Source organism: Erinaceus europaeus, chromosome 1 (assembly GCF_950295315.1).
Source record: "Erinaceus europaeus chromosome 1, mEriEur2.1, whole genome shotgun sequence".
Classification (NCBI taxonomy): Eukaryota; Metazoa; Chordata; class Mammalia; order Eulipotyphla; family Erinaceidae; genus Erinaceus; species Erinaceus europaeus.
This window is the reverse complement of record NC_080162.1, coordinates 73,675,046-73,701,117: the sequence shown is the minus strand read 5'-3', so window position 1 is coordinate 73,701,117 and position 26,072 is coordinate 73,675,046. Positions and strand designations below refer to the sequence as shown.

At 43.9% G+C, this 26,072-nt stretch overlaps 1 protein-coding gene across 1 annotated transcript; it reads right to left on the bottom strand.

Annotated features, from left to right (window-relative positions):
• Positions 1–1,773: 1,773 nt before the first annotated feature.
• Positions 1,774–12,130, bottom strand: SLC52A3 (solute carrier family 52 member 3). The gene is made up of 5 exons (XM_007523085.3): positions 11,995–12,130; positions 7,106–7,728; positions 5,394–5,890; positions 3,412–3,535; positions 1,774–2,940 (listed from the first exon to the last, which is right to left on the bottom strand). Exons 2-5 carry the CDS (start codon positions 7,670–7,672, stop codon positions 2,728–2,730), a joined length of 1,401 nt encoding a protein of 466 aa, XP_007523147.1. The 5' UTR covers positions 7,673–7,728; positions 11,995–12,130; the 3' UTR covers positions 1,774–2,727.
• Positions 12,131–26,072: the final 13,942 nt, after the last annotated feature.

The window sequence follows — 26,072 nt, the reverse complement described above, 5'->3', positions numbered from 1 at the left end:
TTCAATCCCCAGCAGCACATGTACCAGAGTGATGTCTGCCTCTTTCTCTCTCCTTCTATGTTTCTCATAAATAAATAAAATCTTAAGAAAAACAAAAAACATGGATGCGAAAGGTTATATCTGCTGGAATATATATATGGTAGGCTTTTCTCTACCTTTGCTGTCTCTTTAATAGATTGTGATGTGTACTTAGGTCTGGTTTTATGCTTATTTTTAACACTAAAATGGTTTTATTTCTCCACTGTTACTGTGTTGGTAAGATATTTTATTTTTTGTTTTTGTCTCCAATTCCTTCAGATGTCTTTCCTTTCCCCCCCTGCAAGTGGGGATCAGGGGCCTGAACCTGGGTCCTTGCACTGTAGTGTGTGCGATTAACCAGGTACACCACCACCTGACAACCTGAGATATCTTTCTATAGAGTCTGGCTACATAAATTTGGCATTTCCATACAGTGGAGCACCATGCAGTCACAATAAAGGAGGAGATCATGTTGTCCATTCTCACTGCTGAGTGAAAGTGTGAGGTGCATGACTGCTTAGTTTTTGTTCCCCATAAAAATATTTTATATTTGTATTTGCTTTCGTTTGTATAATTTCTGGAAGAGTAAACAAGGAACAAATAAAAGTGCTCATAGGACAGTATGGGAAGAATGGAATTTTGTTGTGGTTGAAGAGCATTTCATGTTTTCTGGATTTTGAACATGACTATATCATTTACTAAAAAAATAAAATTACTGGGGAGATAGCATAATGGTTATGCAAAATACTTGGGGCTGGTTGGTGGCACACCCAGTTGAGTACACATAGTCTCATGTGCAAGGGCCCATGCAAGGACCTGCACGAGGACCCAGGTTTGAGCCTCCACTCCCCAGCTGCAGCGGGGATGCTCCTGAGTGGTGAAGCAGGTCTTCAGGTGTCTATCTTTTTCTCTCCCTCTCTATCTCACTCTTCTCTTTCAATTTCTCTCTGTCCTGTCAAATTAAAAAAAGAAAAAGAAAAAATGGCTGTCAGAAGTGGTGGATTTATAGTGTTGGCACTCACTCAGCCTGAGTTCCAGTGAAAACCCTGGAGAAAAAAAAAAAAAAAAGACTTGCATGCCTGAGGCTCCAATGTCCCAGGCTGAATACCTGGATTTATCATAAGCCTGAGTTGAGTAGTAGTCTGATAAAAATAAATGTAAAGGTAGGTAGGATGGTGGAAAGCAAAGAAACAAACAAACAAAAAAAATCCTGGAGCAGACATTTCCTAAGCACTTGAAAATGGATTACACGTTTCCCCTACTAACCGAGTGTTCCTATAAAACTTTTAGTCAGCAGAAGAAGCACAAAGAAGCAATTGCTATCATCTTATATGGCAAAAAAAAAAAAAAAAGTAGTTTCCTAATTCTAAAAATAACATGCCAAATTGTACCAAATAACACATAAACCCTAAAGTCACACTAACATACAGTAAAAGCAGGAATATTATAAGTTCTTAGCCTGTACAAGTGTGACCTCCTAGAGAGGGAGCTTGGGGATGCCTTTGTCACTGCTCAGGAGTGTGCTGCCTCTTTCTCTAAGGGCTCCTCCCAAACAAATGCTAGCACATTTTTACCTTTGGGGGAAGATCAAACCCTCCACGTTTCTTTTGTTTAGTGAAAGCAGGCACTCATAAAGGTCTCTCAAGAAAGCTAAATGGCAGAGTGTAAACTTCTGGAAAATCGAGGAAATATTGTATACTGATACGTCGGGGGGGGGGTTATACTAGGCTTTTTCTTGATAATCGATCTTATTGTAAAAGTGGGGAATTTCTTTATTAAAAAGATGTAAAACATAAAGATAAACAAAACTATAATCAGTTGCCAAATGCACTCCTCCCCACCCTGCCCCTCCCCCCAGGATCCTCAGTGCCCAGTTCATGACAAGGTGGTGGGTGATGGGACTCAATTCTGGAGGTTTGGGATAGCCCCTCCTCTTCCATCATTTCCCTGTTCCTCCCAGGAAGACACTCACACAGAAGGGCAGAGCACTGAACACAAAGAAGGATGAGAGGACGAAGTGTGGGGTACGGTGTCTGTCTGTACTGTGACTTGGGAAGTCACCATGCCCAAAATTCCACCATTAGGTAGGTGTCTATCTTCCAGCAAGCTCCTCTTTGATTACAGCAGAAAAGGCCTAAGTGACTGGGTCATCTCTCAACCTCTAAGGTTACTTCTATTCTGTGCTGATTGTCATTTTTGTTGTCAGTGTTGGACAGCAGATTGGAAAATGGTCCAGGAGAGCTTGCTTCACACTGGATGTTTCTCTTTTTCATTCAGAGCCAAGCCTATGAGATGGGTGCTCTTTGTTAGAACTCCCATATTATGGATGAGGAGACAGAGGCACAGAGAACCAAGTGGCCTTCCCAAGGTCACACAGTTTGTCAGGACCAGCTCACTTTCCCAGCTGTTTTCACTCTAGCACCCTGGGTCAGCACCCAGGTAGATGCTGTATCACTTATTACTCCAAATCCAAAGAAAGAAATTCTGAGGTGGTAGAATTGCAGACACAGTGACACAGCATTAGGATAGGATAATGCTGAGGTATGCCTGAGGCATTCCCCGCCCTCCAGAGGGCAGTGTTATGATGGTGCAAGTACTCAGACTCAGCCTTCAGGCTCCCCACTACTTGCAGGTGAAGTTGGGCATGTGTGCTTTGCTTCTGCAGGTCACCAAAGACGCGTTATATGGGACCTTGCTCTTATAGTTGGCCTAGGCCAAACAATGCAGGTTGCATAAATCAGCAGAAGAGAAGAGCCTGAACACGTTGACCAGCGGGAACATTAGAAGCGCTCCAAGCAGTGAGCCCAGCTGCACTGCCGCTCCGCACCACAAGAGGGCACTGCGGCTCAGGTCACGCAGGATCACTCCCAGCATCACTTTGACATAGCTCAGACAGCCATTGAACAGTATCCATGAAATCACCTGCGGACAAGAGGTGGGGAATATGTAGAGCGATTGGGGTGGGGTGGGTGGGAAGCGTATGGTATGAGCCCCAGAGATGGACGGTTTTAGGGCTAAGGGGACCTCATAAACTAACTTCTAAGATCAAGGAAAACCATTTAGGGTTGCCCCTAAATGACTAAGGGGGTTCCTAAGGAAAAGGTGACTCTTTTTTTGTCCCCTGTGGTCAAATCGGCTACACCCAGGAGAAGGTACACTTGGTGAGAAGAGTGTGACATCAGGGAGAGAGGTTGTACCCTCACCTTAGAACAGTCTCCTCACTTTGCTAAACCCACAAATGAGAAGCACCCTCTCCCTCAGCATACCATGGGGCTTCTGGAGGGAGCAACCACAAAGACTTTAGTCCACATAAAGGGTCATTTCTTGGTCTCTTGAGGCCTTGCTTAAGTAGAAGGATGGGAAGGGAAGCAGCTTCACAGGCCTGATACTTACAATGAGGACTTCTCCAATCCAGTAGCCTTGCATGAGGGGACAGGGGCTCATCACTGCCATTGCCATGTTGTAAGCCCCAAAGCTGGTCCCAAGCACTGTGATGCCCCCCAGGAATGGCAAGGACCTAGGGCAGAGTGAGGGAGGGGAATGGAGGTGAGAAGTCCTGGATGCTATGATTGGGCCCCCACCACAGCTGCAGAAGCAGGTCAGGCTCCACAGGACTGGTTTTCTACAGAGGCCACTTCACATTCCAATTCTACCACTTAAGCTATGAGACTGGTCTTCACACTTCAGTTTCCTCCCTTAACAAGTGGGAGTCTTTCAGGGCTGTGGGGATAGGGCAGGAAGTACAGGCTCTGGTTCTGGTGGTGGGCTCCACCTGGGATTTCACCTGCTGCAATTTCCTTCTCCAACCTCCCCATCAGACTAGTGAGAAGTCTTTCATAATGGCGTTGGCACTCAAGTTGGGGCCCCCTCCCCATCTGGCCCAGCTAGTCCTATCCATGTGAATTTACTCTATCTGGTGGCTCATGGCTGGTGGGTCACACAACTGGGAACCTTACATGTAGACCCTAAGTCTGACGGCCAAGGACATTGCCCTTCATTTGAGGTCTGTACCTCTAAGTCTCCCTGTCCACATTCTTTAGAACATGAAGACTTGCTTGCACACTAGATGAGAGTGGAAGGGCTTCACAGGTACTAAAGACTCACTTGGGGCCGGGCAGTGGTGCACCCAGTTGAATGCACTTGTTACCATGTGCAAAGACCTGGGCTCAAGCCCTTGCTCCCCACCTGTGGGGGAGATACTTCATGAGCGGGAAAGCAAATCTGCAGGTGTTTCTTTTTCTCTCCTTCTCTATCTACCCCATCCCCTCTCAAGTTTTCTCTGTCCCATCAAGTAAAATAGAAAGAAGGAGGAAAAAAAAAAAAAGGCCACCAGGCAGAAGATTTGTTGTGCTGGTACTGAGCTGAGCTCCAGTGATAATCCTAGTGGCAATGGGGGGAGTTAAAAAAAAAAAAAAAGACTCCTCTTGCTCCAAGATTCATGGGTTCCTTGACTTTCAGAGTTTTTTTTTTTTTTTCTTTCTTTCTTTCTTTCTTTCTTTCTTTCTTTCTTTCTTTCTTTCTTTCTTTCTTTCTTTCTTTCTTTCTTTCTTTCTTTCTTTCTTTCTTTCTTTCTTTCTTTTTAGAACCAAGCCTCAGACGCCACAGATCTTTAAACTCTGATCCAGGACCTGAACTCTCCCTTCCCCCACCCCACCCCCTCCCTACCCCAGAGTCTTTTATTTTGGCACAGTACACCTCACAGTTTTTATGTCCCAAAGGAGAAAAAAAAACAACCAGATTTCTGGCAAATTGGCATTTTGTGTCTAATACCTATTAGGATTTTAGCAGGTGGGTGTACACAGACAAGAGCAGGCTGTGGCACCTGTTGTCTCATATCCCAATATTTGTGTTTCTCCAGCCATGTCCAGAGCCTTGCATCAGAACCACTTGGAATATTTGTTAAAAGTGGAACTTCAGGTCTTACTCTAGGCTATCTTAATCTGCAGCTCGCCCAGTCATTCTTCTAGAACTGCATCTGTAAAGGAACCAGTGTGGGAGGGAGGAAGGAAGAGCTAAAATCCTGAGAATTAAAACAAGGCAAGCACTTTCACTGAGCCTGAGGGTCTCCAAAAGGTGTAAATGGAGCCTCATTTTCTGCCTGCTCATGGATCATCATCAGTGACAGTCAACGTGCATGTTTGACCTGCCATTTGCTCAGCATTGCTCTATAAACTTTACAAAGTTAGGTCATCTCATGTTCCCTGAGATCCTAAGAAGTTGAACTATTGTTGCTCCCTTTTTCTCCCCCTGGCCCCCACTTTACAGATAACTATCCTGGAGACACAGAGTAGAGTAGCATGTCTAAGATGACACAGCAAGTTTTGGAATAAATTACACCCCCAACCAATATCCCGCAGGACTGGACTGAGATGTACCTCTTAGGCAAGAACATGGCGAGGAAGCAGGCAAGAGGGTTGGCCATGGAGCTGAGAGTGGCAGACAGGTGGTAGGCAATGGGCCCATAGGATAGGCAGGAGTAGGTCTGCACGGAGGGCAGCACACCGTTGGTGAGCGCGTTCACAAAGGCAACCAGGATGTAGATGAAGGTCAGTTGGGCTGGGTGGTGGGTGGCCACTTTTTCTTCTAGATGCTCCTGGCCCTTAATGCTGTCTGCTGATCCTGGGGGGCCCAGATCATTGTCTTCCCGGGGCCGGATGGAATGCAGGGTAACCTGAGAAGTAAGCAGGTCTTCTATGGAAGTTTCCCAATTCCTGGGTTGACGCTGGAGGAGAAAGAAAGCGACGAGGCAGCAGACCATCATGAAGGAGAGCAGGAGGAAGAAGATGAAGGGCGAGAAGTTGGGGGGGAGGTAGTGGCTCTCCATGGAGGACTCTGTCCCAGTGAAGTCAAATTCCAAAGTGCTGTTGACTCCCTAGGAAAAGGCAAAACAAGAGGTGATTGGCTCTCTGGATGATGTCAGGATATAGGCGACAACATTAACTGTTCTCATATACAACAAATATGCATTATCGTGAATGAGTAGTGATGAACAAGGTGCCCACAGGTATTAAGGCAGTGCTGACCACTGCTCACCAGCACCTTGCCTGCATCAGACAGTGTGAGTCTCTGAATAGCTCTGTGTAGCTGAAACTATTATCCCTAGGTTAGAGGGAATGTCAGAGTGGCTTCTGTCACCTGAGTGTCATAGGAATATGTAATGAAGCCAGTCTGCTTGTTCTTTCTGACCTAGAAGCTATTTCTGTTCCCACTCTACTACTTCCCAGGGCTGGCAACCGCAGAACTACTCAGAGGAGAGGCTGAATGAAGGCCACCTGCATAGAGCAGTCCCCCTCCCAACCCCCCATCTGGGTGATGTGGTTGGGGGTGTCTAGATATCTTTCCAGCAGAAGCCATATGTCTAAATGTAGATGTGTAAAATTTAAAATTAAATATCATCAGCTAGTAATCTTTGCAGACCATAGTGGCCTGGGGCAACTGGTTCACAACTGCTGCTGCATTGCTATAATATGGATAACACCAAGCATAGATAACACCAGGTATAGACTAGTTGTCACGTATTCAGTGAGAGAATGTTGAATCTTTTAACAATAGGAGGTACCAAAGGGATGTTAAAGGTCTATGGAACTTAGTCCTGACTGGACTTGAGTATCATTTGGGGAATTCTGAATGAATACAAGTTTGCATTATCTTATCTGCAATTCTAAAACCCAGAAAGCTCTAGAAGTCTTTTTTTTTTTAATGACTTAGTTGGCAGAAACACTTGAAAGGCTATATGGCATTTTCAGCTCCATCATGCCTACCAGGTGTGAATGCTGGTGGGAGGTGGCAGCAGTGTCTCTGTGCTGGACTGCTACATGACAGGTACACCCTAGGGGCATATGTTCTAAAATCTGAAACTTCAGCTTCCCAAACATGCCTGATTTCAGAGGAGTCCATTAACTAAGTAAAACCACCTTGCTTAATTAGTTGAGATGCATGAAGCCCACTTAGAAGCTCCTATCGGTGATTTAAAATATAGCCAGGCCAAGAACACCAGTCTACTCAATATCTAGGAAATGAACCTTCAGCACAACCTTGTTGTGACCAAGCTCTGGCTGCTGCACAGCACTGGGTAAAGTGGGGTTACCTGTGGGATGTAGGTCTTCATGGTGGTATCAGAACTTGAGGTGTTGTCTGATGTCTTGTTGATGCTGACACAGGTGGTGAGACCTGAGCCTTGGGCGAGAGCCACCAGGGCGGGTATCAGACCACTGAGTCCTTCACCCACAAAGTAGGTGGTGAGGTAGTAGGCGGACAGTCGACTCATGAAGGGCAGGAAGGTGACAGAAGAAGTGCAGTCTACTAGGGCCAGGAAAAACGTGAGGGCCAAGAAGGCGATGCTGTGATGGCCACCCAGTACCCAGGAGGTGACATTCCAGAGGAAAGCAAAGAGGGTACAGGCAATGGTGCCCACACCCAGCACAGCAAAGATGATAGGCACCTCTGGAAGGCATCCAGGCTGGAAGTGATGGAGCAGGGTGACCAGGAGGGGACCAATGTTGGCCAGTTGGATGACCACTGTGAGATAGGATGGCAGGTACCAACCCTCAGGCAGCTCTGCCACCAGCAGGGGCAGCTCCACCCAGAGCCCATTGATGGCCACCCAGGATCCCATCCCAAAGGTGCAGACCAGCAAGTGAATTAGGAGGGCCATAGTGATGTCTTTCCTGGGCTGGAGGTGACCACCTTCTCAGAGCTGCCTGCAGTGGACTGACAGAAAAAATAGCAGGTTTACCATCTAGCAAAAAACAGTGCTTTCAGGTTTAATATATTCTTTTTGTGTTCTCTCTCTATGAAGAAGTTGCTTTTTATTAGTAGAAAACATGCACACATTCCATGGCAAATAACCTTCCAGTGAGGGAGGCATTTCTAACTGGCTTGTACATAAATCCAGAGATCACACACAAAAAGTCTGGTATATTCAACAGCATAAATATTAAAATGCACAAGAGTAAGTAAGCAAACAAAACACCCTCTGCAAAAAAAAAAAAGTACCAATAGTATTATCAAAATATAGATGAGAATCTAGAGGAAAATATTTGCAAAGTAAACCACAAAGGGCTTACCTTTCTATAATAGTCTTTGGAAAGTAAAAACAAAAAGTTCTAGTAAATAAGTAGGTGAAAGATGTGAACAGTTCAGAGTGAGGGGGAAAATCACAAATTAGCCTTAAGCATATGAAATGGGAAATGTCAGTTAATAATAACTCTAAAATGCAATTTCTCATCTTGAGACTGTCCCCAAGCCAAAGTTACCTGCCACAGACAAGATGATGCTTGTACAAAGTTATCATTCTTTGTGACATTGCTTATAAGACTAATAGCAAAATATGGGTAAAGAGCCAAGAGGCTATTAGTAGGAGAGAGGCTAATCTGTTGGAATACCACACACCTGTTGTGGCTGATAGGGTCAGGTCTCAAGGTTATGTTGATAAGTAAATAAAACCAAGGTAGATAGACTGTGCTGCCTTTTGACTACAAAGGAAGAGAAGAATATGCTGTCTTTGCTCATACTTGTGCAAAACAGATCTGAAGGGCACAGTAGAACTGGTGGCTTGGGGGACACCCCAGGGTAGATCTTTTTATATAGTTTTGATTTGTGATTCAGGTAAACACATCTGTTACAAAGTATGGCCACCTGAAATAAAAGTGCAAGTTGGGCTTTTTCTTTCCTTTGCCTTTCTCTCTCCTTCCTTCCATCCTTCCTTCTTTCCTTCTTTCCTTCCTTCCTTCCTTCCTTCCTTCCTTCCTTCCTTCCTTCCTTCCTTCCTTCCTTCCTGCCTCCAGGGTTATTGCTGGGGCTTGGTGCCTGCACTATGAATCTACTGTTCCTGGAGGCCATTTTTTCACACTTTGTTGTTATTGCTGTTGTCTGTTGGATAGGATGGAGAGAAATCGAGAGAAGTGGGAAATCCAGAGAGGGGGAGAGAAAGATAGACACCTGCAGACCTGCTTCACTGCTTGTGAAGTGAGCCGCCTGCGAGTGGGAAGTTGGGATTCAAACTGAGATCCTTACTCTGGTCCTTGTGCTTCGTGCCATGTGTGTTAACCTGCTGCACTACTCCCCAGCCCCTTCTTTTCTTTTCTATTCTTTTCTTTTTTTCTTCCCAAAATGATAGAACTTTCTCACTAGACACAGCTGCAGAGCTCACCTAACTCTAGCTTGGAACAACTGTGACATCTGTTTACCACTTTCCCAACTATCTAGGACACACCAGCTGCATTGTTGCTAACTTTTCCATCAGTCTAAGCAAAAACTGTTGCAGAAGCTGGGAGAGAGATTCTGGAACTCACTGTTAGCCACATCTTAGCTGACTGACCTTGGGCAAATAACTTTACCTCTCTGTGCCTTATTTTCCTTCTTTATAAATAGAGGACAATGATAATATCAACCTGTGGTCTGCAATGAGATGCCAATATGTTAACTTATGCTGCCCCAGACACAAGTCTGGCACCCACTCAGGGTCATTATTGTGAAATGTCAGGTTTGGTGATTGTTTGTGTCATCCTTTGGGCTTTACTGCTCCAGGTCAACTTTTTTTTTTTCTTTCTTCAGACAGAAAGAGAGCTAAAAATAGAGATAAAGATGGAGACCACAGCACCAAAGCTTTCCCTAGTGATGTAGTGTTCCTATGTGGTATACCTGGGGCTTGAACCTGGGTTGCACACATGGCAATGCAGCCAGCCTCCGCAGTGAGCCTTCTTGTCAATCCTATTATTTTTTCTAATTCACAGGAAAATAAACATGACTGCGGTAGCGCAGCGGGTTAAGCGCACGTGGCGCAAAGTGCAAGGACTGGCTTAAGGATCCCGGTTCGAGCCCCCAGCAACCCACGTGCAGGGGAGTCACCTCACAAGTGGTGAAGCAGGTCTGCAGGTGTCTATCTTTCTCCCTCCCTGTCTTCCCCTCCTCTCTCCATTTTTCTCTGTCCTATCCAACAACGATGACATCAATAACAACAACAATAACTACAACAATACAACAACAAGGGCAACAAAAGGGAATAAATAAAATAAATAAATATTAAAAAATAAAGGACGAAAAGTTCCACATGAGGTATCACCTAAATCACCTTTGCTTCATGAATCACTTTGAAGAAAATGTTGACTGGGCCAGTCAACTCCTTTTACAGATAATAAATGGGAGGAGTGGTGTGGAGGGGAGTCATCTGAAACTGTATTTGACTCCCTTCTCCTGCTGTGGGATGACCTACATCTTTGTTTCATTTAGTTCATGTGGGAAGTCTTTGACTCTGTCTTTTCCAGAACATGCAGGACTGTCCCTTGTGGCTGCCTTACCGGGACCTCCTGACACCCCAGTGGTCTCTGGGTTCTCACACACATTGTCTCTCAACAACAATCAGGTCCTCCATCCTACGTGAAGGAAATCTAGACTTTAGTTTCCATGCTAGGACTCACTGGAGCAGAATGTAGTTCTGCTTTCTCATCCCACCACCTCCTGTCTCATTCTACCACTTCCTGCAAATCCCTTACTTTCTGGTCTCTCCTCAATGAAGCTGACTTGGCCAGCAGACCAGGACAGTCCCTGCTATAGACATGCCAAGAGGAACCACAGAGGGGGGAGACTCCCATACCATTGCACTGTCACTAGCTTGCTGCTGAGGTCTTTGCCTGGGCTGTACTACTAATCTGGAACTCTAGTTTCTTCTATCTACAACTCAGCTTTCTGTAGGTCTTGGTCTCAGGAAGCCTCCTCCAGCTGTATAGCCCTTCTCAAGTGTCCTTATATAGGTTCTCTGGCCCCTTCACTTAAGCTTTTCCTGGTATGGGTGTATATGAATATAAAACCCCCAGGAGACTGAAGAATGTAGGTTCACTTATTGAACTAGTCTAGGACTGATGATGACACTTACTCTTTCAGAAACTCAGGTTCTGTTTAACCAGGATTTAATAAAAAACCAAACAGGATTAGATGTTGAAAGACATTTTAAAGAAACACCAAAAGCTTAGGAGTAAACTTGGCAGCAAAGCTCTTGGCAGAGGAAGAAGAGAACAAAGAATACTTACTATGAAATTCAAGGGTAGGGGAGATAGCATACTGGTTATGCAAACATACTGTCATGCCTGAGGCTCTGAGGTCCTAAATTTAATCCCCTGTATCATCATCAGCCAGAGTTGAAAGCAGTGCTCTGGTTAAAAAAAAAAGGCGAATGGATGGGTGGGGTGGAGGAGATAGCCTTATGGTTATGCAAAGAGACTGTCATGCCTAAGGCTTTGAAGTCCCAGGTTCAATCCCCCACACCACCATAAGCCAGAGCTGAGCAATGCTCTGGTGTTTCTGTGTGTGTCTCTCTCTGCATCTCTCTCAAAAATAAAATAAAATAAAAATTAAAAAAAGATATATATGTATGTATGTATATGGAATTTGGCACCAGTGCACTTGTAAGTGCTGGCTGGATGAATGGAATTTGCTACCTAATGTAAATTGAAATCCAGATATTTTCATATTGACAAAGATTATAATTCACAATGGAATCATAAAAGCAGTGAATATCTATGTTCTTAGTTACATCATCCCACATTGCCCCAAAGCCTCAGACATGCCAGGGGAAACATACAGTAAATGTCGAAGAGGTGACTCACTGTTCTAGGTCTTGACAGAAGAAAATGATACAGAATAAACAAGGATGTACAAATAAGTGATAAAGGATAGTAAGTAATTAAAGGGAGGAGGCATATTTGCAGAAGATGGTTACCTTTATCATCTGAAATGCTATTAAACTTATGAGAAAGTTCATCAAGCTGGCCAGTTACACATTTACTACTCTGTAGTTTTCCTGAATAGAACCAGTTATAAAATGAGATTTGCTTGCTATTGGGTCATTACTGAGAAAAACAAATAAAGGTGAATCTCTTTCATCTACCCCATGTTCCCAAATTAGTTCTAACTGGATCAAATATTAAATAAGTTTGAAAGTAAAAAGATAAATATTACAGAGTTTGGAAGATAACTCACCAGTAGATATAGCACACTAGGTAGAGATAGTGTATTTATTACTGTGTGTGAGGAATTGGGTTCAAGCCCCCAGTCACCATATGGGAGCACCATCCAAGAGGAAAGGTTCACAAGTGCTGAAATAGTGCTGTGGTGCCTCTCCTCCTTCAGTCTTCCCCAGTGATAATCCTGGAAACAAGCAAACAAATAAACAAAATACATAAATAAAAATACCCAAAGAACATATATGCAGAGAGAATAGCTTGTACAAAGGTCCTGGGACAAGAACAGTCTTCAGCCAGTATAATTAGAACATTGGCCCATTGATAAAGAAATGGGGGAAGACAGGGAAGGTACAGAGTCTGAGTGTGACCAGCAACCTAAATCCTCACATCCTAGAGCTGATGTCTTGAGGTTCTAATCTAGGTGCTACCACAACTGTTTGATTTAAGGGACATGATTTGACTTTGCAAGGTTCTTGTTCTTGAAAAGCTCCTACACAGCTGCCCAGCCCAGACCACCCCCAAGCCAGCCACACCACACCCACATGACTCCTGGACTTGGAAGACAGACAGCCAGCAAGCACAGCGTGTGAGGGCTGTGTGGGGCAGAAGGACCTGTACAGAGAGATCTGGAAGTTTCAGAGGACCAAGAAGTAGGTCACAGTGAATAAAACTCAGAGTGCCTTGGGGTATATTTGAAAACAATGCCTTTCTATTTTTTTCTACAATGATCTTCCTGTTCCTGTTCATTCATTTAACTAATACTTATTGGTCATGTGTGCACTGGATAACAATCTTTACTCTAAGTCGGCTCTAAGCAAATTAAATCAGAAAGACTGAGGAAGTCAGTGGTGGTAAGGGCCCTGGAGGAGAGGATCCTGTGAGTGGGCACTCAGGGGGCATGGCTATAGTCCTAAATTGGGTTCTTAGAAGAAACCGGAAGGGAGGTTTGGAGTGAACCTTGTCTGGGTACAGAGTGGTTTTGGAAACAGCAAATGTAAAGGTCTGAAGGTGGGGTCTCACTGTGTCCCAGAAACAGCTTGGTGTTAGAAGAAGGGACTGGGTGGCAGCACAGCAGGTTAAAAGCATAAGGATTCCAGTTTGAACTCCTGGCTCCCCACCTGCAAGTCTGCAGGTGTTCATCTTTCTCTCTTCCTCTCTGTCTTCACCTCCTCTCTAGATTTCATTCTGTCCTATCCAACAATGACAGCATCAATGGCAACAATAATAACAGCAAGGGCAACAAAATGGGAAAAAAAAAAATGGTGGGGGTAGATAGCATAATGATTATGCAAAGAGACTCTTGTGCCTGAGGCTCCAAAGTCCTAGGTTCAATCCCCTGCACCACCTATAAGCCAGAGCTGAGCAGTGCTCTGGTTTAAATAAATAAATAAATAAATAAATAAAATAGATTAAAAACAAAACCAAACCAAAAAAAGAAAAAAAATGAGGCAAGAATTTGGGTGTGTTCTATGAACCCAAATCTCTGTTGCACAACAGAGGTGAGATGAGACATCTAATTTAGTTAAAAATTTTTTATTTTTAATTGATAGAGTGAAATAGAGATCAGAGAGCCTCTCTGATATTTCATGTAATGCTGGGACTCAAGCACAGATGCACGGCATGTGCTCTACTACTGACCCAGCCTCCATCTCACCCCCCCCCCCACGTCTTGCCTCTAATTTTCAACATAATCACCTGACTGTTGTGAGGAAAATAATGTAGGTCCAGAGTAGAAGCAGGGGTAAAACCTAAAAGCCCACTAGGATTTAGTAATATAAGCAGAAAAGATAATTATAGCAATACAATAATAGTAATACCTTCCATATATTGTTTGCTTAGTTTTCCAGCCCCTGTGTTAAACATTTTACACATTATCCATTGAATTTTCTCTGTGATCCTGAGGTAGGCATTACTGTGCTCTTCATTTTACTGGAGAAAACTAAGGCTACAAATTTGCCCAGGTCATACAGCAGGCCAGAAAGGACCTGAGATTTGAACCCAGGCATAGCTGACTATGGACCCAGACATCTTAGCTGGTCTGGGCAAGAGCTTGGGGGTGAGGGGCTAGGAAGAGACTGCAGGGTCCAAGCTGAGTGGAATTCCTTTGCAGTTATGTCCCCCTCCCCCACAACTCACACCTCCATAGCATTTTCTTTGGGAAAGGGAAGAAATGAGACTCAGGTTTAGAGGAAATCAGAGAGGGGCTCCAAGAGATATCTACTTCCCAGATATGTCTGGAATTGTGGAAGGCCAGAAACTCAAGATGTTGAGACCCTTAAGGTGATCCCATAACAAGTGTAAAAGGGTAGAGAAGCCAGGTGTTTTGTCTCAAGCAAAGATGTCTCTTTCCTCCACATTCTTGCATCAGAAAACTGAGGTCTGGGCTCAAGGGAGTGAAGGGAGTAGTTAGTGTTCTGGGGGAAGGCATGGTGTGCTGTCCAGGGTCATTGCTTCCTCATTGTATGGCTGGGCCATCTCTTCCTCCAACAGGCAGGAAGGACCCTGTGTCTGACCTTGACCAGCAGAGCTCAAGCAACCTCCTCTTCCATACTGCTTCCTGCTTTCTGTTATACTCCTTTACAACACTGTTGAGCTTAGCCATAGGAGTTTATCATGTCAATTTGTTGAGTGCTTGATCCTCTCACTGGGCATAGTCTCCATATGAGCTGGGCCCTATCACACCTCTCCTTTTGTCCAGGAAGCCATCTGGTTTTTGAGGGCTGGGTCACCAGACCCAACCTGCCTCAGACATGCAGGTTGAGTGCTCAGGTGGCCCCTAGCCAAGCCAGCTAGCAGCCTGGGTGCTGGCCACACCCCATTCCTGGACAGGGATCTGAGTTAATGTCCCAGGTTCCAGGTTGCTGGAGAACTTGACCCAGAGTCCTTAAAAGGCCCTGCAGGCTGTTGTGTGGGGCAGAAATGGAGCCCCACCTTAATAAGATGGGAGGACTGGAGGTGGGGGGTTGGGGGGAGGTGGGTCAAGATGTCTCTGAACTAACAGAGCAGGGAGACTAAGGGTCAAAACCAAAGAAACTGGAGGGAGAGATGGAGAAAAAAGGGGGGGTAAGGAAGAGAAAGAGACACAGAAAGAAAAAGAATCTGGAGTTAGATGAATTGGCAGAAAGAATGATGCAGACACAGGGCAGGAGTTGTGGAGGCAGAGATGGGGGGGTTAGAGCAGCTTGAAGTGGTGAAATGGAAGCTTATGCCAGTTTAGACTTTCCAGTGGCCTCTTTCTAACTCAACACCCCCATTGTACAGATGTGGGGATACCAAGGCCCCCAGACCAGATGCTCATCTTCTCTGGACTTTGATTTGTAAGGATCTGCAAATGCCCAGGCTTGTTGGGTTTGCTTGCTAGGAAGCAGGGAGCTAACAGGAACTCAAAATGAAGTTCATCTGGGGGCTATGAGTTCTGGCTCCTCTCTCCCAGGGCCAGAAAGACTTTAGGTCTCCTACAGAGCTGACCTTGACTGGATCTCCTCCCCTTAGTGTTCACTCCAATGCCTAGCTCTCAGGCAATGCTCCCAGACTCTAGCTCCCAGCAGAGTTGAGGTGAGGCTAGGCAGAGGTCAGTGGGGTTGCATCTTAAACCCTGGAGGGGAGGGATCTGGTGTTCACCCAGCAGGCTTAGGGTGTCCAGACTGCCAGGTGATAGGCTGACCAGCCAAGGAGGAGGCCCTTCTTCCTTGCTCTCCCTGTAACCTGAAACTAGGGGAAAGACCACAAGTCACACGCCAAGGCCACCCGCAGTCCCAACTCTGGTCCCTGCACTTGTTGCCTCACATGCCCCAACCACCCAGCTCTGCTTGCTTGCTTGCTTACCTGCTGGTCCAGTTCTCTAGCAGCTCTGTCTGGGAGTTGGTTGGAGGCAGCTCTGTTAGTATTAACCAGTCCCTGTCCCGCCCCTGGGGAGTGAAGGCGGAGTGAAGGCTAGGGAGGATGGGCGGGGCTTTCAGCCTCCACAAGAACCTACTGTGTGCCTGGAAGCTGCACTCCTGCCGCCACTGCCAGGGCTGGGGGTGGGGTGAGGGGAGGAGAATCCTGCTGATACACCAGAAACACTGAAGAGCTCAGATTAGTGAGAGTTACAGCCAGCATAGGCGATGGGCTCAACACCCATCCTGGAGCCACCACAATTGCTTTCACACAGGAATTGTGTTCCTAGGAACAGGAACTTTTGGCTCAAATACTGGTACTTGGAAAGTGGGGGAAATAGTTGTACCCTTCTAGGGTGGGAATCATAGTTCCTTTGTGAGTTGAGCTGACTGTACCAAGCTCCGAGTTTGATATGTACTGATACATTTAATCTGTATGCCAGGCTTTTGGGGAGGTACTATTACTATCTCTACAGATGAGGAAACAGAGGCCCAAAGAAATCCAGAGTCACTGCATAGCTAGCTATTCTCTGATGCCCACTGGCAAATGTTGCTCTGAGGAAAAGTAATAATTACTAGCTGATTAAATCTTTTAATCCTAGGCAGTAGGCGAGTGCTACTTTTTAAAATATTTATTCCCTTTTGTTGCCCTTGTCTTTTTTTATTGTTGTAGTTATTATTGTTGTTGTTAGGGATGTCGTCATTGTTGGATAGGACAGAGAGAAATGGAGAGAGGAGGGGAAGAGAGAGAGGGGGAGAGAAAGATAGATACCTGCAGACTTGCTTCACTGCCTGTGAAGTGACTCCTCTGCAGGTGGGGAGCTTAACCCGCTGTGCTACTTTTATTCTGTACTTTGCATATGGGGAAATTTGAGGCTTAAAAGAGATTGGTTTCCAGAAGAGTCAGATAGCATAGTGGTTATGCAAGAGCCTCCAAAACCCCAGGTTTAATCCTCTGTACCACCATAAAATAGAGTTGAGCAGTGCTCTGGTGAACAGGAAAAAAAAAAAAAAAAAAAAGATTAGGGCAGGGGTAGATAGCATAATGATTATGCAAAGAGACTCTCATGCTTGAGGCTCCGAAGTCCTGGGTTCAGTCCCCCGTACTACCATAAGCCAGAGCTGAACAGTGCTCTGGTGTTTCTCTCTGTGTCTTTCTCTTGATCTCACTTAAAAATAAAAAAATAAAAAAAATACTTTAAAAAATAAAAAAAATGATTGGTTTGTTCAAGTTGCTATATATCAGTGAGTGGAGGCAGGATTCAAAACCAGTCTTAAACAGGTGCTCAAATGGTATAAAAATATATAGTTCAGGACCTGTCACCTAAAAAGTCTGCTTTGCTTTCTGGTCTCTGTGAAGGATTCTGCCCTGCTCCTATGTTATGCTCTAAAACATTCACTTAGGGAGAGTCACTCTCCAGGCCTGGGAAGAGAGCAAAGCAGCTCCTGGAAGAGAAATTTAGTCATTCAACTGGCAGGGGTTGAGGAAGTACTTAGTTTCAAGTGCACAATAATTTGCTCCCCAGGGCATCTTGTCCTGCACCAGGATTCCAGCAGGAAGACGTCTAGCCAATATCCATTTGTCTCAGTGACACTCCCCTCCCCACTCCAACCAGAAGTGCTAACTTAGATATTGTCCCTGCTTGCACCCTGGTGGAGGACCAAATCCCCTGCTGATGTAGGCTTGCCATTGTCCATATCATGAGGTCCTCCTAGGTTATTTCATTTTTTTAAAAAAAGATTTTATTTATTTATTAATGAGAAACATAGGAGGAGAGAGAAAGAGTCAGACATCACTCTGGTACATGTGCTGCCAGGGATTGAACTCAGGACCTCATGCTTGAGAGTGCAATACTTTATCCACTGCATCACCTTCCGGACCACAGGTTATTTCATTCTTAATTTGGAATCATATCTCATTGTCCACATTCACCCCAAATTTGCTCACCACATTAAGAAAAATACCCAAGCCTCACCTTTTGTGTCTTTTCTTAGCAGGAATCAAAAAAGCTTGAGGACTTTATCCTTTATTCGTCTTAAACTTTGATCAAAACACTGCTCAGCTCTGGTTAATCGTGGCACAAGGGAGCCTCAGGCATGAGAGAGTCTCTTTGCATAACCATTATGCTATCTACCCCCACCACTAAGTGTTTATAGTACATCTGAGCCACCAAAATTTCCACTCCGAACCTTTCATTAGAAGATTTCTCTCTTCTGCAACCCATAATGATCCTGGGTCCATGCTCCCAGAGGGAATAAAGAACAGGAAAACTTTCAAGGGAGGGGATGGGATATGGAGCGCTGCTGGTGAAAATTGTGTGGAATTGTATGTACCCTTCTTATCCTATGGTTTTGTCAATATTTCCATTTTATAAATATATTACAAAAAAAAAAAAAAAGCAAAATGGTAGGTACCATGGGAGAGAAGAGATAAAACAGACTTTAAGAGCACAGACTTACAGGTAGTAGTGGTACATAAATCTACAAGATTTAATGTATAGTATAGGTATTGTAGACAGTAGTAGAGACTTACTGAGAGATTAGTTATTAGTTACCTTCCAGAAAATTCTTCAAGGAAGTTCATCTACGCCGATGACATCTGCTGTGCTACTCAGGCATCCAAGTTTGACATCCTCAAGGAAACACTCACGAAAGACATGTCTCTGATATTTGATTACTGTAAAAAATGGCGACTAATCCCTAGCACTGCAAAAACGGTATCATCTGTTTTCCATCTACACCATGCCTCGGCCTCGCGTGAGCTTAATGTGCAGCTTGGCGATACGAGAATCCGGCATGAAGCCCAGCCAGTCTATCTTGGCTTTACTCTTGATCACACCCAGTTATTTCACGAACATCTCATAAAAACTGCAGCAAAGGTGGGCTCGAGGAATAACATCATTGCAAGACTGGCCAGCTCCTCATGGGGCGCGAGCGCTTCCACACTACGATCATCATCTCTGGCATTATGCTGTTCCACTGCAGAATACTGTGCCCCAGTATGGTTCCACAGCCCCCATGTCCACTTGGTCGATTCCAAATTATATTCCTCCATGAGGATAATTTCTGGAACCATCCGTTCCACCCCGGTTCCATGGCTGCCAGTTCTTAGCAACATCGCCCCGCCAGATATTCGTGGGGATGTGGCCTCATCTAAGTTCATTTCCCACGTCTACGCTCGACCGGACCTGCCAATATAATCGGATATCTTCGCCCACCCTGTTCAACGCTTGACGTCTTGTCACCCAATCTGGTCCCCTACGTCTACACAGAACTTCTCTGTTCCTGACTCTTGGAAACAGAGTTGGCAGTCAGCTGAGGTAAAGAACAAACACCTCATCACAGACCCCTGCAAGCGTCAGCCCGGCTTTGACCTAGCACGTTATGATTGGGCCCTCCTCAATCGCTATCGAACAGGCCACGGCCAGTGCGCCGCTATGTCCCATCGCTGGGGAGCCAGAGACGACCCGAACTGCCCCTGTGGCTACAGACAGACTATGACCCACATAGTCAACGACTGCCACCTCTCCAGATTCAAAGGAGGTCTTGAAACTTTACATCAGGCTCAACCTGACGCTGTTGACTGGCTACGGAAGAAGGGCAAACGCTAGAAGAAGAAGAAGTTACTTGAACTTCTTTTTTTTTTTTTAATAATTTATTTCTTTATTGGGGAATTAATGTTTTACATTCAACATTAAATACAATAGTTTGTACATGCATAACATTCCCCAGATTCCCATTTAACAGTACAACCCCCACTATGTCATTCATCATCTTTCATGGACCTGTATTCTCCCCACCCACCCACCCACCCCAGAGTCTTTTACTTTGGTGTAATACTTCAATTCCATTTCAGGTTCGACTTGTGTTTTCTTTTCTAATCTTGATTTTCAACTTCGGCCTGAGAGTGAGATCATCCCATATTCAACCTTCTGTTTCTGACTTATTTCACTCAACATGATTTTTTCAAGGTCCATCCAAGATCGGCTGAAAACGGTGAAGTCACCATTTTTTACAGCTGAGTAGTATTCCATTGTGTATATAGACCACAACTTGCTCAGCCACTCATCTGTTGTTGGACACCTGGGTTGCTTCCAGGTTTTGGCTATTACAAATTGTGCTGCCAAGAACATATGTGTACACAGATCTTTTTGGATGGATGTGTTGGGTTCCTTAGGATATATCCCCAGGAGGGGAATTGCAGGGTCATAGGGTAGGTCCATTTCTAGCCTTCTGAGAGTTCTCCAGACTGTTCTCCACAGAGGTTGGACCAATTGACATTCCCACCAGCAGTGCAGGAGGGTTCCTTTGACCCCACACCCTTTCCAGCATTTGCTGCTGTTACCTTTTCTGATGTATGACATTCTGACAGAAGTGAAGTGATATCTCATTGTTGTCTTGATTTGCATTTCTCTGACAATCAGAGACTTGGAGCATTTTTTCATGTGTTTCTTGGCCTTTTGGATCTCTTCTGTGGTGAATATTCTGTCCAAGTCCTCCCCCCCATTTTTGGATGGGGTTATTTGTTGTCTTGTTGTTGAGTCTGGCAAGCTCTTTATATATGTTGGTTATTAAACTCTTATCTGATGTATGGCATGTAAAGATCTTCTCCCATTCTGTGAGGGATCTCTTGATTTGGATAGTGGTTTCTTTTGCTGTGAAGAAGCTTTTTAATTTGATGTAGTCCCATAGGTTTATACTTGCCTTGGTCTTCCTTGTAATTGGATTCGTTTCATTGAAAATGTCTTTAAAATTTATGCGGAAAAAAGTTCTGCCAATATTTTCCTCTAAGTATCTGATAGTTTCTGGTCTAACATCCAAGGCCTTGATCCACTTGGAGTTACTTGAACTTCTAAGAGGCAATGATAATTATGTAGCAAGGTAGACATGCTAATTGTGAATAAAATGGCAGCCATATTGTGTGTGCTTCCGCCTGCACACACAAGATTTCTCTCAGAAGTAATCCTATCCACATTTCAAAGTCAATCTCAACTGTCACTTCCTCCTAAGAAACCTTTGTTTATCTAATATAACCAGTATATTGGGATCTTAATAAATATTTGTTGGATGCACAAATGAAAAAATCTGAACCAAATCTTCTTCCCTCCCCTGTCATCTCCAGTTATCTTTGTAACCTTTTCACTGTTTAGTTACTAGACTCCCCCCCCCCCCCCGCCCCCAGGACAGCGTAAGTCTATAGGAAAACATCTCACCCATATTTTTAACCTAGCAGAGCACACCATCCACATCATTCTCAAGTCTTCTTCTTCTTCTTTTTTTTTTTTTTCCGGTTAATATCTCTTAGAGATCTCTTTATACCCTGTACTTTGAAAGACTCATTACAAACTTTTATTAAATGTCAATTTATGTCAGGCACTGTGAGAAGTGCCTTGATAGAAAATCGAACAAAACAGACATAACCCTTGCTCTTGGAGAGTTGACATTTTAGTGGAGTGAGATGAAAAATATGCACAATAAATAAGGAAATCATGCCCTGCAAAGAGAGAGGCAGGGTAAAGGGACCTGGAGTGGAGGAGGATAGAGCAGGGACAACTTGTGGGGGTGAAGGTGGGGTGGCAGTCAGTAAAGCTACTAAGGCAGCCAATTGTAGGACCTAGAAAAATTATGATTCTTTTAAATTTTGTATTGTCTTTATTTATTTATTAGATAGAAACAACTAGAAACTGAGTAGAAAGGAGGTGATAGAGAGGGAGAGAGGGAGTTGGGCGGTAGTGCAGCAGGTTAAGCACATGTGGCACAAAGCGCAAGGAGCAGCCTGAGGATCCTGGTTCAAGCCCCTGGCTCCCCACCTGCAGGGGAGTCTCTTCACAGGCAGTGAAGCAGGTCTGCAGGTGTCTCTCTTTCTCTCCCCCCCTCTGTCTTCCCCTCTTCTCTCCATTTCTCTCTGTTCTATCCAACAGTGAGGTAGCACAGCAGGTTAAGTGCACATGGCGCAAAGCCCAAGGACCAGCAAAAGGATCCTGGTTCAAGCCCCCAGCTCCCCACCTGTAGGGGAGTCGCTTCACAGACGGTGAAACAGGTCTGCAGGTGTCTGTCTTTCTCTTCTCCTCTGTTTTCCCCTCCTCTCCCCATTTCTCTCTGTCCTATACAATGATGACATCAATAACAACAACAATAACTACAACAATGAAAAAAAAAAAACAAGGGCAACAAAAGGGAAAATAAATATAAAAAATAAAAAAAAGAGCAATACTGCAACAACACCCTGGAAATCTGCCCTTTCTCATGTGTAGAATACTCATAGAATCCATTCCTTTCAGTGATTTTCATTTCTTATATTTTAGTATTTCATACCAAGATAGCATGCAGTAGCATGAGTTCCCCATAGTGTGTTATCCAGGGTGGTCACAAACACATAGATTCCTCTGACAGGTCATGAGGTCACTCAAGAACAATTCAAATGCAGAGATCAACTAATCTGCAGTTTCACTCCGAGGGGAGGGGTTGGTACAAGGAAGTTCACACTGTTGGTTGTGGGTGGACAGTACTTCTTCAAAGGGTGAATGGATTAGGGAGCTGAAGGCATGATAGTAGTTACTCAGTGGGTGTGGAAAGCTCTAAACCTGAAGATGAACCTTTTTTTCCTTTTAATTTAATTTAATTTAATTTAATTTAATTTAATTTGTGACTTAAGACCTTTTTTTTTACAAGTCAGTTGTATGGTGCAGGGATAGATAGCTTAATGATTATGCAAACAGACTCTCATTCCTGAGGCTCCAAAGTCCCAGGTTCAATCCCTGCACCACCACAAGCCAGAGCTGAGCAGTACTTTGGTAAAACAAACAAACAACAACAAAACAAGTCAGTTTTATGGATCCTAGGTGCCAGAATAAGTGTAGGAAGTGGAAGGAAGGAGATCCTCTGTAGGGGGCTGGGAGAAGGAGACGCTGGATAAGAGGGTTAGAGAGAGAGGACCTTCCAAGGGTACCTTCAGACCAGTTTGCTTCACTGGGATCTACAGCATCATGTTCCCCACCCTTATCAAAGTGAACACAAACTCATACTCATACTCACAAATTCATAAATTGAACTCAAGAGGCCAGTGAAGAGTGGAGAAAGAGTCATATATTTTTCTTTATTTGACTTGTGCAAAAATAAGTAATCCCCATTAAACGAATCCTGCATATTCTTTTTTAAGGTTGTATATGTGCATGCATTCATTACTATTAGTCCCCAAATTTGAGACAATTAAAAAGACCAAACATGCGAAGGTAGATAGCATAATAGTTATGCAAAGAGACTCTCATGCCTGAGACTCCAGAGTCCCCAGTTCAGTCCCCCGCACCACCATAAACCAGAGCTGTACAGTGCTCTGGTGTTTCTCTCTGTGTCTTTCTCTCTCTGCATTTCTCTCAGAAATAAATAAATAAATAAATAAATAAATAAATAAATAAATAAATAGTAGTCCAGGAGGTGGCACAGTGGATAAAGCATGGGACTCTCAAGCATGAGGTCCTGAGTTCAATCCCCGGCAGCACATGTACCAGAGTGATGTCTGGCTCTTTCTCCTCCTATGTTTCTATGTAAATAAATAAATAAATAAATAAATAAATAAATAAAATACTTAAAAAAAAAAAGCGCAAACATTGACTGGAATCACAGAGCTGTAACTGAACATACAGACTCAGAGAGAAACTGAAAATGTGCCCCAAAGGAGGGCTAAAGTTGGGGCCAAAGCACCTCTTAATACAAACAGTGCCAGGGATAGAACCAGGAATCTCAGGCATGCAAATTCTATGCTCTACCAGTTGAGCCATTTCCTTGGTTGCCAACATTGTCTACTAAAAGTTATCAGTTTGTCAGATGCCCAGTTTATTACTGTGCCATTTTGAGTGGGCGGTTTCTTCACAGACTGATTTACTGACTTCAGCTATGCTAGTGGGCTGAAAGTGCAACTGTTATCAGTTCAAATAGCATTTTGGGGAGGGGAACTCTGTACATGAGCATCCCTGATAGACTGATGGTCTGATTGAGATGTTCCTTTAGAAAGGACTCAATATTTACATTAATATTTTTAATTTTCATTTTGTTTCCTGGAGCTGGGATCTTGTGCCTTCTTGATTCCACTGCTCCTGGGTTGATGTCCTTTTCCCACTAGAATAGGGAGATAGAGTAAAAAATATATATAGAGAGGAAGGGATACTTAGCACTAGAGCTTCCTCTGGTGCCATGGTGCTACCAGGTGGTACCAGGACTCAAACCTAGGCCGCACACATGAGAAGACAGGCATCCTACCTAACTGAGATATCTCTTCAACCCCTAAGATTTTTAGTTTTCACAAAATGTAAGTGTCCTGTCTTTATTGCTTGTTTACCTAAATTGTTCCTTCTAGCTTTATTTGATTTAAATTTTAAATCTCTAGGATCTTGATAACTGCCAAGGCATATGAGAGTTATACTGATTGTAGTAATTCATTAACAAAGGTCTCATTAAAAAATTTTAGATCCTCTGATTATTAAAAACCCTCTTTGACGGGCAGGGGAGATAGCTTAATGGTTATGCAAACAGACTCTCATGCCTGAAGCTCCTAAGTCCCAAGTTCAATCCCCCGCACCATCATATGCCAGAGCTGAGCAGTGCTCTGGTGTTTCTCTCTGTCTCTCTCTCAAAAATAAAATAAATAAAATATTAAAAAACCCTCTTTATCTCTATCACATACCCAAATCATAAATAATCCCAAAGGCATACCAACCATCTGTATAAATAAATACCTTCTCTTTTACCCTTGATTAAAGTATAGGCTCTCATCAGAGGACTAAATTAACTTATTGGGCTCTAATGGCCACACCAAAATGAATTATAATAACATAGCAAACCCAATATTTCCCATTTTTGTTTATTTAAAAAATTTCAAAAAAAAGTTTTTTACTAGTGGTTTACAATATTATAAGATTATGGGCTATAGTTAGTTCTACCACCAAAGTTCTTTGTCCCCATCCCCACTTATATCCATTACCACCACCTCCTTCTCCTCCTTTGAAAGTTAATGTGTATCTATATTCCACATATGAGTGAAACCACCTGCCACTTGTCCTTCACCTCCTTACTACTTCCCTAACATAATCACCTCCAGTCTCATCCATTTTGTCTTAAAAATCACAGTATCATCTTTTCCCCCTTTTTCTTTCTTTTTTTTTTTAATCTTTATTTATTGGATAGACACAGCCAGAAATCAAGAGGGAAGGGGGAGATAGAGAGGGAGAGAGACAGAGAGACACCTGCAACCCTGCTTCACCACTTGTGTAGCTTTCCCCCTGCAGGTGGGGACCGGGGACTCGAACCTGGGCCCTTGTGCACTGTAACTTGTACGCTCAGCCAGGTCCGCCACCACCCGGCCCCTACCCCTTTTTCATTTTTTAAAACAGGAGACAGCAGTCAGTCATGAGAGTTCAGCATTTGTAGTAGTAGTTCCCCACAAGTCAGTCCTAGGTGTAGCTGAGTAGTCAGAAGTAGTTATGAAGAAGGTGAAGAAGGGCAGGGGTAGAAAGCATGATGGTTATACAAACAGATACTCATGCCTGAGGCTCCAAAGTCCCAGGTTCAATTCCCCACACCACCAAAAGCCAGAGCTAAGCAGTGCTCTGGTAAAATAAAAAAGTAAATAAATAAATAAAATTTAAAAAAATGAAGAAGAGTAACAGGGTGAAGACTGTTCCAGTTTGAGAATATGAGTTAAAGAAAGATGAGAAGAAAGGTTTCATATGAAGCAAGTCAGCTGAAGACAGAGGTTGAACATAATGGAGATTCAACAGGGTCTCTACTGCATGGGATGTGTAGGTGGTAAGAGATAAAACCAAGAGTGTTCCTCAGTAGATTTGGCAGGTGCTGCTATAGTGTAGATTCCTTTCAAGATGGGGAAGTCCTTTGACCTTTTGTGATTGTAATAGCCAAGAGACCACACTGTCCTCTATATTTCTGGGTAAGGACTTCCAAGGCATTTCCTTCTTTCTTATAAACAAAAAGGCATAAAAGGAGCTGACAACGAGGATGCCCCAATGCTGGTGAGCTAAGAAGCCCTTTTTTAGGTTGGCAGATCTTGTGTCTGGGCCATTTCTCCCCAGTTTACAAGGTTGGGTTTGCCAGATTTTAGTGGGGTACACAGGACTTGGACTATTTTTTTAAAAAATATTTTAAAATATTTATTTTCCCTTTTGTTGCCTTTTTTATTGTTGTAGTTATTATTGTTGTTGTTGGA

Coding starts and splice junctions, on each gene's coding strand:
- SLC52A3 (XM_007523085.3), bottom strand. CDS start 7,672: ATGGCCCTCCTAATTCACTTGCTGGTCTGCACCTTTGGGATGGGATCC. Junction 5,891..7,105: donor TGAAGACCTACATCCCACAG/GTAACCCCACTT, acceptor GCCTTTTCCTAG/GGAGTCAACAGCACTTTGGA. Junction 2,941..3,411: donor GGATTGGAGAAGTCCTCATT/GTAAGTATCAGG, acceptor TCTTGTCCGCAG/GTGATTTCATGGATACTGTT.